This window comes from Cervus elaphus, chromosome 7, assembly GCF_910594005.1.
Source record: "Cervus elaphus chromosome 7, mCerEla1.1, whole genome shotgun sequence".
In the NCBI taxonomy this organism is placed as follows: domain Eukaryota; kingdom Metazoa; phylum Chordata; class Mammalia; order Artiodactyla; family Cervidae; genus Cervus; species Cervus elaphus.
This window is the reverse complement of record NC_057821.1, coordinates 17,616,825-17,628,018: the sequence shown is the minus strand read 5'-3', so window position 1 is coordinate 17,628,018 and position 11,194 is coordinate 17,616,825. Positions and strand designations below refer to the sequence as shown.

Here is an 11,194-nt window from a genome sequence, read left to right as displayed (position 1 = left end):
AAGGCAGCCAGCCCTATGTCTTGTTATTATTATTGCTTTTGTTGTTACTGTCACTCTAGTAGGTGCTGTGGATGAGACCTGGACGATTCCGAGTCCCCTGCCTTCAAGCAGCTTTCTTTGTGCCCAGTAACCCTGGGCTTCCACGACAGCTCAAACGGTAAAGAATCCGCCTGCAATGCAGGAGGCGCAGGAGACACAGATTCGATCCCTGGGTGGGGAAGATACCCTTGAGGAGGAGGAAATGGCAGCCCACTCCACTACTCTTTCCTGCAGAATCCCTTGAACAGAGGGACCTGGCAGGCTAAACGCCGTAGGGTCGCGGACACAACTGAGTATGCACACGCCTGTCTCATAAAACCCCAAGTTTATCCTGGTGGTAACTAGAATAAATCATTTCCTCTCTGAGCCTCAGTTTTTATCTGACAACAAAGTGATCCTCCTAGCTGCCCTTCAAGACTTACCTGTTCCTGGGAAGCTCGAACAGGTTAATGGAATTAAAGCTTATCGAGAGGATTGTAAAAAGTTCATGCATTAACTTTCATATTAGTGTGTGATCTCGCTTCCTTTTCTGGCCTATTATTTATTTCTTTGGATTCTGAGCTCCCACAGGCAGGGACTTGACTAACAAGCGATTGATTTCCCGGCCACATCCCCGGCACCAGGGCGCTTGGCACAAGGAGTTGCTGGGTGAAGCCTCCTTATGCTGTGTCATCGGGAAGAGGACTCTCTGGGTTTTGGGGGATGGCTTCATGCTGCCCCTGAGCCCAATGGTCTATGGACACACACAGAGCAAGGCTGCTTCTCTGAGAGGTTGCCTGCCAATTCCATTTTTGCCCATAAATCCCTGTTTCCAGTGCCTCCTGTTTCCTTCCTGGAGGTTGGATATTTATGGCATTTTATAAAGACTTTAAAGGACAGATGCTCAAGTCTATTGACTTGTCATTTTCTGATCTTAGCTTCTTGCTCCTAACAATTCCGTGGCTGACAGGGCACTCTTGGATAGCAGGAGCTGTGGTGTGTAGAATTCCACAATGTAGAGGATCAGATCACTGTCCTGAGGTCCTCCATGCTCTCTAGGCTTCAGAAGACTTGGGGAGGCTCAAAGTCTGGCCAGGAGCCCTCCTGGGAAATGATGGTAAGCCAGCCACAGTGGGGATTCAGAGTCTGGGGCAGGGAAGGATTGGGGGAAGGCGGGCAAGACGGGGAGAAGCACTGAAGCTCAGGGAGGTTTGCTTCCAGAATAAACAAAAGGGCCTCTGAGAGCACACTGAGACATAAATTAGTTTGGTGGGAGATCTGGGTTCAACACGTGGGCTGAGAGCTGGGAAGGGACAGTGACTGTAGAAAGTCTGCGTTTGCCCCTGCCCCCACCCAGCAGACCCCTTCCTCTGTGTGTTAGGGAAGGAGCAGACCCTGTGGGGCTGGTGGACAGATTGACCTCCAGAAGCTGTGTCCTCTTTCTTGGAGAATCCAAAACAGAGGTGGGAGAACCTCCTTACAGGCTGGTGAGAGACAACCAGTGGAGGAGAGGTGAGGGTTTTCATGGTACAGCAGCTGAGAGGGCTTAGAGGCTCTGGGAAGCTGGGAGTGTCATTGACACCTTGTGTGGGGGTGGGGGGTGGTGGGGCAGTGTTAGAATGGAGTTCGCCACTGCCTCTTTGGGAGAAGGAAAACTACAGTAGGGCCATTAATCCAGGTAATTGTCCTGTGCTGCCCTGGGGGACATCTGGATTCACTTGTAAGCATCCAGATTCTTGGGGTGATGACTGGAAAGAAAACCCTGGGTTTCCTGCCAGCACTGGATAAACAGGGGACACACAGGTTACACTCCATTGTGGGAGCCTCATTCTATCAGTGCAAGAACCCTGTTGAAGAAACAAAACAAAAACCTCTCTAGTGCCTGGCTCAGAGTTGATGCTCAGTGAATATTTGTCAAGTGAATAATGATCTTAATTGATTAATGATGTATACCCTTGGAATTACTGTCTGTGCTCTTGCCCTTGGATATGATCCTATTACTCTGGAATCCTGGCCCTGATCGTTTCCCTCGAGTCTATACAAGCCTTCACATCAGGCCCAGCACACCCTCTTCCTGGGTTCCCGGGCCCCTCCCCCTGACCTCTCAGAAAGTTTGGGCAACTGTGAGGACACAGAGGGGGCCTGCCCAGTGCCCAATGATGGGGAAAGGAGACAGAGGTGGGACCGCATCCTCCCCAACCCCCAGCCCCACCTTCCAGGCTGTCACCCTCAGGCAGCCTTCCCAGATTTCTGCCTCCTCTAAATGTGCCAAATACCCTTCTCCCAGAGCAGACATTAATTAAAAGACTTTTTGTTTGCTTGTGTTATATAAGTTCTCCTTTAATTGTTGTCAACTATCTGCACCTCAGATGTCCTGGTGCCTGGGTGGATTACCACCCTCAAGGGGCTTCCAATCTAATGGGAGAGACAAAGCTTTTTTTTAGCTGAGAAAGAACCTCAGTCTGAGGAGGAGACGGAGCCTAACCCCCGGGGAAGCTCGGGTCAGCTGGAGGAGGCAGAGTATAGAGAAATGCTCCAAGGCTTGAGGTGGGAAGACTGAAGGCGGGTCCTGAGCTCCAGGCCCTGAGAACCGGCGGCCCCTCCTCCCAGACTGGGTTCCTGGGATCCCGACCCGGACGGCGGGTGTAAACCCGGCGGCAGCGGCGGCGGTCCCGGGGCTCCAGCGCCGGCGAGGCGGACACGCTGAGACCTCGGCCTGTGGTCCCCCCATGACTGCGGCGAATCCGGTCGGCGGGGCCTGCGGACGATCCTTGGGGCGGCGGAGGCTGCGAGAGGAGGCGGCTATCCGCCTGGGGGACCTCGGAGGGCGCGGGGAGACCGGGGGCCCCAGGGCCAGACGCCCCGGCCGGGTCCTCCCGCGCGGCGGGAGGGGCGCGGAAGCGGCTGCAGGTCAGCAGCACGTCCAACAGCAGCAGCTTGAAGAGCAGCAGCCGCAGCGCCCCGAGTCGCAGCACCAGGGCCGGCGTCCCTGCGGGAGAGGAGGAGCCGGTGAGCTGCCTGGAGGCTGGCGCGGCCCCACCTGCGACAGAACGTTCCCCAGAGGAGGGGAACCAGGGGACGGCCTTCCTGGTGTCTAACCTCAGCTCTGACTGCTGGTAATAATAATAGACACCTTCCGAGCCTTCATGTTATTTCATCCCCCGACAACCACGGGGATGTAGGCCAGGCAGGAAGCAGAGCCTGGCTGTGAACACCACTCTATGTCCAGCAGGTGTCCAGTCTCCTGAGGCTCCCTGGACTCCCAAGAGTGTCCCAAGACCCTCATACTGAGGCCAACCCTCTGGGCTGCCCAAGGACCCTTTTGCCAGCTCTCACTGGCGCTTCTCAACCTGGTGTCCAGAAAGGATGCTGGGGTCAGAGGATCTACCTCCTTCTGACCCAGGAGTAGACAGAGGCCCAGGTTAGCCAGTGCCCCAACCAGGGAGGCAACCTGTTCAGGGGATACCCACCAACCTGCACCGCTCCCCCAAGGGGGCACATCAGCCCAGAGCCCAGCGGGGGCTGAGGTCCTGGTTCCCGGTACTCACCCCCGAGAGGCTCCCAGAGGCAGGTCCTGGCCGAGGAAGCGTCTCCTGGCAGCCAAGGAAAAGGGAGTGAGTCTTTGGGATGGGTTGTGCTCTCCACCCCAGTGCTATGCCCCAGCCCTGCTCAGGGCAGCTCTTCTGGATAAATGGACAGATGAACCAGCAGTGGGAACCCTGAGCCCATCTGTGGCAAGTCCTGTCAGGGGCCCAGATTTCCTTGTCTCCTAGCTGTTCCCTGTTCTCTGCCCCAAGAGATGCCTCAGCACGTTTAGACAAGGAATCAGTTTTCTTAGCAGTCTTCTTTGGAAGGCAGGACCTTTATTCAACAAATGTTCCCATCTGGAGGATGAGAAAACTAACATAATCCTAAAAAAGGAAGTAAGTCATCTAGTCAGTAATAATAACAGCTGCCTTTGGACATGTTACTTGACCTCTCTGTGCCTATAAAATGAGAAGAATAACATGACCTACTTGTAATATGACCTAAACGTAAAGTATTTACAACAGTGCCTGACACAGAGCAAATGATAAATAAGTGGTAGCAATTGACTATTTAATTATTGTTTTGTTCTATATGTAGGGTGTCATAGTTAGGGTGATATAGATATTAACCCTGAGTATACATAGAGAGGGGCTTCCCTGGTGGCTCAGATGGTAAAGAAAAATCTGCCTACAATGTGGGAGACCTGGGTTCGATCCCTGGGTTTGGAAGATCCCCTGGAGGAGGGCATGGCAACCTACTCCAGTATTCTTGCCTGGAGAATCCCATGGACAGAGGAGCGTGGCAGGTTACAGTCCATGGGGTCACAAAGAGTCAGACACAGCTGAATGACTCAGCACAGCATAGCATACACAGAAAGGTATTGACCTCAGGATGGAGGAGCCATTATTACCTCTCAGAAGTCATACATCAGATCTTGGATCTGAATGAGATATCACAGTTGCAAATCCCGGGAGCTCTGAGCCCACCCTGCTCTGAACCCAGGCATCAGCTCACCTAGATGTTTGGTTTGGAGCCTATGCTCCCTCCCACCACATCCTGATTCCAGAGTGTGTGAGAGGGGGCGGGGAGCAGCCCCGGGGGCCCAGGCCCCGTCCCCACCTGACAGCCGTAGGGGCTGTGTGCTCTGGCTGTGGTCCCCAGCTCCAGGCCCCGTGTGGCAGACCAAGGTGTCCCAGGCTGCCAGCTCCTCCGAGTGCAGGGAGAGCTGAGCCAAGCGAGTCCAGGTGCCATCCTCCGCCGGGGAAGGGCCATAGGTGAAGGCATCCAGTGAGCTGCCATTGCCAGCTGAGAACCAGATGGGACACTCAAAGCCAGGGGGTGCAATGTCGAGGACCAGGCAGACCACCAGCGTCTGCTGCTTCCCATCCACCAGCAGTGTGATTGGTGGGGCCAGAGAGGGGAAGGGTGTGCTGCCCACGCCTGCAAGAGAGCACACACTTGTAGGGGGCCTAGAACTGTCCATACCCTCCCAGGTCCTCATCTCATATCCTTCCATCTGGGGTTCTCTTCCATCAGTCCTTCCACCAACCATCAATCTATCCTACCCACCCATCCATCCTTCTCTCCTTGTATTTACCTACCTAACCACCTTCCTTCCCTCCATCCTTTCTACCATCATCCGTCTTCCTACATCTCTTCTTTCTGCTTTCAATCTCTATGTATCCATCCATCCATCCATTGATCCATCTTCCCTTCCTTCCGTTCATCTATGCATCCTTCCATCACCTATCTGTCACATCTGAATCTCTGTGCCAAGCACTAGGGACACAACAATCAATTAAAATATTGTCCTTGCTCTCGATGATTTCAATCCCATGAGAAAGACCACAGATGAAAACAAATACTTATAGTACCTTGTTGTGCCGCCTCAGGAGAGAGGTTCCCTCTGGGGAGGGAAGGAAGGAGGTAGGATATGGAATGAGATCAAAGGGACCTCAAATGCTCTGCACCTTTTTGTTTCTTTTAAAAGATATTTGATTCAAATGTGGCAACATTTTAACCATTTGCTAATCTGAGTGGCCTATGCTGGAGTGCTTGTTGTATTCCTTTCAGTTTTGGGGTTTTTTTCTTTTCTGTTAAGTCTGTAGCATTTTTAACAGCTTTGTTTAGACATAATTCATGTACCATACAATTCGCCCATTTAAAGTGTATGTCTGTATTATTTTATAATTTAAAAAAAGCAAAAATAAGTCATGTGAGTACTGCAAACATTTGTCCTGTATTTTTCAGAATAGTCCTGATTTTCCACAGACTTATTTGTTGCAGTAAAGATGACTCATTTAATATATAACAAAAATGCTATTTTTGAATGGGTGGCTGTCTTTTCATATAAACAGAATCTCAAAAGTTAAAACCTACAAATAAATTCCCAGCATAAGTTAAGTGCAGCCAAGCTAAAGAAATGCCTCAGGGTTCAGGGAAGGCACTAGAGAAACTTGTGGGGATCTAGAGGTAGGGGGTGCTCACAAAAGTTTTCTTTTTTTTTTTTTTTTGGCTGTACCATGCAGCATGTGGTGCTCTGACCAGGGATCAAACCCGTGCCCCCCTACAGTGGAGGTGTGCATTTTCAACCATTGGACCTCCAGGGAAGTCCACAAAAGACTGCTTGAAGGTCAAATAACTGACCTAGAAGCAGGCAGATGGTAAGTAGTCCACTCAGGGTTTGGATTCAGACCTCTGTGACTCCCAGTCTCACAGACCATCCCGCTTGGAAAGATGACCAAGATTTTCCTACATGTCGCAGAGGACGAAGCCTGGGACATGGCCTCAGGGTTGGTTTGACTTTTCACTCATCCACTTAATTTACTGAGTCTTAATTGTCCCATCAATACAATGGGGTTAATAACACCAACCCAGGGAAACTGTGGTGGATAATAAAGATCATGAACATAAAACACCTGGCAGAGAAGGATTAGTGTCATCAATACTAGTATTAATAAGGCATCATGAACAAAGGGAGGAGAAAAGGCTGCGAATGAGTTGCAGGAGCCTCAGCCTCCTCAGCCTTTCCAGAGTCTAGCATCTGCCTCCTCCACGAAGCCTCCCAGAATTGCTCCTTCTCACCCTGGCTGCTTCCTTCTCAGAGCTCAGGTCTCCCACCGCGGGCTCTCCCTGCTCCATGTGGGTGTGATTTCTGTCCCTAGCAAAGGAGTGCTGGTGACATACTGGGGGCCAGCTTTAGAACAAGGAGATGTCCTGATTCAAAAGTCAAGGACCTGGAGGAGGAAATGGCAACCCACTCCAGTATTCTTGCCTGGAAAAGTCCATGGACAGAGGAGCCTGGCGGGCCGAAGTCCATGGGATTACATGACTGAGCCTGTGTGCACGAGGGTGGAGGGAGATGGGTTGGTAGCAATAAGTGGTAGAACTAAAAAAAAAAAAGTCAAGGACCTTTCCCCACCACAAACATATGAACATTCACATGCTACTAGATGAACCTGGAATTCTCAAAAGTTTAGTCCTTCGTCTCCAGCCCTGATCTTTGTAGGGGCGGGCTCAGGGGTCAATACACCTGGAAAGTCACTGAGGCCTTGAAACTTCTAAGCACCTATTGGTAGGGGGAGGTGGGAGCGAACGTGAGATACCCTGAGCCCTGAGGGCAGGAGACTGGACAGGAAGGAGCGGGGAACTCACTGTGTTGCCGTGTCCTATGGCCCCATATAGCGCAGCACAGCCAGGCTACCCCACCCCACCCATCATGCACACCTGTCCCGCTCGCTCCAAGAGGTGAGCACCCTCCCTCCCAACATGGTGGACTCCAGGGGAGCAGGACTTGGGGGCCCCGGAGCAAGGTAGCTGGGAGGTAGGGTACAATGGGGAAGGGGATAATGGGCTTCTGGCAAGACCCTCCTCAGGGGACCGCAAATACCTCTGTCCTGCCTCCCTGCATCCCTCCCACACCAGGGACACCCAGAGTGAGGACGTGGGCTTGGGCCCACTAGGGGGGCACAGAGAAGGGTGCAGGGGGGTGCTCACCTGTGGGCAGGGCTGGACACCCGAGGGCCAGGAAAAGCAGCAACCAAGACTCGGCCATGGCCCACCTGAGAGGAGGCAGGACCCAGCTGCAGACCTGGGCTGGGGGAGGAGGCAGCCACAAGACGGCCTCGCAGGCCACAGGCGCAGCTGCATCTCAGCTGCTCCACCACGGAGCCGTTTCCCCGGGTGAGGAGCCTCCCACCCCCACCCTGGCCCCCAAACACAGCCTTCTCTCACCAGTCCAAGGCACTCAGAGCACCACACCCCCTCCCATCTGAAGAACACTCCACAGTGTGCAAGGCCTTTTCCCAGTCACTGCCCCTGTCACCTACAGGATCTAGAGCACTCGACGGTGTATCAGGGGCTTAACATCCAGCACTTCATTCCATCACCCAACTACTGTGAGTTTCATTTCACAGGCGAGGCAGCTGAGGCTCAGAGAGATTGAGTGACCTGCCCAAGGCCACCCATCTGGCCAGTGACAGAGCCAGGGCTTGAACTGTTTTCTGATGGCTAGCCTCACTATAGCCAAAAAGCCCAATGAGCTCATTTCCATGTAGTTAAATATAACCCTTTTAAATAGAATTTGTTTTCTAGATCAGTTTCAGGTCAATAGCAAAAGTGATTTCCCATATACTCCCTGATCCATCGCATCAAGCCACCTCCCCTGCCTTTAAAAAAAATTATTTTTGGCTGTGCTGGGTCTGTGTTGCTGTGTGCGGGTAGTTGTGGCAAGCAGGGGCTACTCTTGGCTGGTGCTTGGGCTTCTCATTGCAGTGTCTTACTGTTGTAAAGCACAGGCTCTAGAGCGAGTAGTCTTCAGTAGTTGCAGCATATAGGCTCAGTAATCTTGGCTCATGGGCTCAGTAATTGTGATGCACGGGCTTAGTTGCTCTGTAGCATGTGGAGTCATCCCTGACCAGAGGTGAAACCTATGTCTCCTGCATTGGCAGGCAGATTCTTATCCACCATACCACTAGGGAAGTCCTCAAGTCTCCTTTTTTAAATGCCATTTTCAGTGACTCCTTTAAATTTTAGCTGTAGCTATCATTTTGACCCTGAAACTTTACATCCAGGTATATATCCTGATGGAAGAAGAGATTCAATCATTGTAAGACAAAGATTTGTGCACAAAAATGTTCTTTCAAGTATTATATTAGAAACCAAGAGAGGGAATTCCCTGGTGGTCCTGTGGTTAGGACTTCATACTGCCAAGGGCTGACATTCAATCCCTGGTGGGGGAATTAAGATCCTGCAAGCCGCAATGTGCACCTAAAAAAAAACAAAAAAACACAACTACAACAAAGTCAAACCAAGAGAAATAACTACCTAATGTCAATGCTTGGAGAAGAGTTAAATGAACTAATTCTTGGTGTACTTATGTTAGTAAATATTATGCAGCAGCTTTTTTTTGGCCATGCCTGGCCGCTTGGGGGAATCTTAGTTCCTGATCAGGGATTGAACCCAGGTCATGGCAGTGATGAGTGATGAGAAAGTGATGAGTCCTAACCACTGGACAACCAGGGAATTCCCGTATGCAGTACCTTTTAAAATCATGTTTTTAAAAGAATATTTTAAATAAATAAATATAAAAGAATATTTAATGACACGGGATATAGACTAGAGTTTGGTTCAGTGTGTGGGCTGTGAAGCCAGAACAGCTGACTTTCAATCCTGACTATATCATTCAGGAATTGTGTGATTTTCACCAAATTACTTACTTCCCTAAATCTCAACTTCCTCATCTGTACAATGGGAATGATAATACCTCAACTTAAACAGATTACCCATGAAGTGGGTCTAGCATTATTCTCTCTATATAGTAAGAAGTCAATAAATGTTCTCTTTCTTTATATATGTGTATACTAAATTACATACACAGAAAACTGAAACAAACAGGATTCAAATTTAAATGGAAAATATACACCCAATTTTGCATAAGAAATATACGATTATTCCTAGAAGGAAGCAGACAAAATGTTAACAATGGCTACTCTGCATGTGAGGATATTGGATAGTTTTTCTTTTCATGTTTATAATTGTTTATTTCTTCAATTTTCTATGATAAACCTGTATTACATTAAAAATCAGGATAATAAACATTATTAAAACATAAAACTACAGACATATTAGAGCTTATTTAGCCATTCCTTTACTTGTAGATATTTGGGTTTTCCAGTTTGGGGCAACAGTTATCTTTATTCATAAAGTATTTTCCAAATTCATACTTACTTCCTTAAAATTAGGTCAAAGGCCTCAATAATTTTGAGTGGTTTTGTTTAACTTAAAATTTTTAAAAATTGTAGTAAAGTGGTGGGGGGGGTGGTTTAGTCGTTAAGTAGTTTCCGACTCTTGCGATCCCATGGACTGTAGTCCACCAGGCCCCTCTGTCCATGGGATTTCCCAGGCAAGAATACTGAAATGAGTTGCCATTTCATTCTCTAGGGATCTTCCCAACCCAGGGATCGATCCCAGGTCTCCTGCATTGAAGGTGAATTCTTTACCACACAGTAAAGTACACATAACATAAAATTTACCATTTTAAGATCAGTGATATTAAATACATTCACATTATTGTACATCTCTCAGTGGATATCCCTCAATGGTTGCTTCTCTGTTATAACTATTGTGAACATGGGTATACAAATCTCTCTTCGAGATCTTACTTTTAGTTCTTTTGTGTGTATTCCAGAAGTGGAATTGCTGGATCATACAGTAATTTAATTCTAACTTTAATTTTGACAGTGGCCATTGTAATGGGTGTGAAGTGTTGTGGTTTCAATTTGTATTTCCCTAATGATTAGTGATGTTGAGCATCTGAGGCCTCTGTGTTTTAAGTCTCCCTGATACACCTGTTATACTAATTTTGTGCTTGTGGTCAGTCCCTCAGTCATGCCCGACTCTTCTCCATCCCATGAACTGTAGCCCTGCAGGCTCCTCTGTCCATGGAATTTTCCAGGCAAGAATAATGGAGCAGGTTGCCATTTCCTTCTCCAGGGGATCTTCCCAACCAAGGGATCAAACTCCTGTCTCTTGTGTCTCCTGCACTGGCAGGCAAATGCTTTACTGCTGCACCACCTGGGAAGCCCCTTATGATTTATGTTCGTATAAAACCACCACAATGTGTGAAAGGCCCACATCATCCCTACCAGAGCTTTGTTGTTGTTCAGTTGCTCAGTTGTGTCCGACTCTTTGCAACCCCATGGACGACAGCACTCCAGACTTCTGTGCCCTTCACCATCTCCCAGAGCTTGCTCAAACTCATGTCCATTGAGTCGGTGATGCCATCCTGTTGTCCCCTTCTCCTCCTGCGTTCAATCTTTGGCATTTCGTTAAAAAATAAAGTAAAAAATTAAAAAAATCCTACTTTAATCAGTTAATGGTATCTCATTTCTCTGATGACATTATTTTCCCATTTTGGTTGTTTCCTTTACTGTACTGTCTACAGTCCTCTTTTAGTCCTAGTGTCTAATGAATTTTGTAAGGGCTTTAGCATATTAAAGGTATCAACTCTTTGTATGATGCACTTTCGTCATTGTTGCTTCAGTCGATAAGTTGTGTCTGATTCTTTGTGACCCCATGGACTGTAACCTGCCAGGCTCCTTTGTCCATGGGATTTCCCAGACAAGAATACTGGAGAAGGTTGCCATTT

At 48.9% G+C, this 11,194-nt stretch overlaps 1 protein-coding gene across 2 annotated transcripts; it reads right to left on the bottom strand.

Moving 5' to 3' along the window:
* Positions 1-2,341: 2,341 nt before the first annotated feature.
* Positions 2,342-7,600, bottom strand: PTCRA (pre T cell antigen receptor alpha). 2 transcript variants are annotated; one of them, XM_043908728.1, is made up of 5 exons: positions 7,543-7,600; positions 5,434-5,452; positions 4,666-5,015; positions 3,567-3,611; positions 2,342-3,007 (listed from the first exon to the last, which is right to left on the bottom strand). In XM_043908728.1, exons 1-5 carry the CDS (start codon positions 7,598-7,600, stop codon positions 2,499-2,501), a joined length of 981 nt encoding a protein of 326 aa, XP_043764663.1. In that variant the 3' UTR covers positions 2,342-2,498. The 2 variants fall into 2 exon arrangements, 1 of the variants encoding a protein (XP_043764663.1); XR_006342164.1 differs by lacking the exons at positions 3,567-3,611; positions 4,666-5,015; positions 5,434-5,452; positions 7,543-7,600 and adding an exon at positions 3,118-3,187 and having other exon boundaries at positions 2,875-3,007.
* Positions 7,601-11,194: the final 3,594 nt, after the last annotated feature.

Excerpts from the sequence above, each read along its gene's own strand:
- PTCRA (XM_043908728.1), bottom strand. The coding sequence starts at position 7,600 with ATGGCCGAGTCTTGGTTGCTGCTTTTCCTGGCCCTCGGGTGTCCAGCC. Across the intron at positions 3,612-4,665 it reads ACAGCCCCTACGGCTGTCAG|GAGACGCTTCCTCGGCCAGG; the intron begins GTGGGGACGGGG and ends CTTGGCTGCCAG. Across the intron at positions 3,008-3,566 it reads CCTCTGGGAGCCTCTCGGGG|GGACGCCGGCCCTGGTGCTG; the intron begins GTGAGTACCGGG and ends CCTCTCCCGCAG.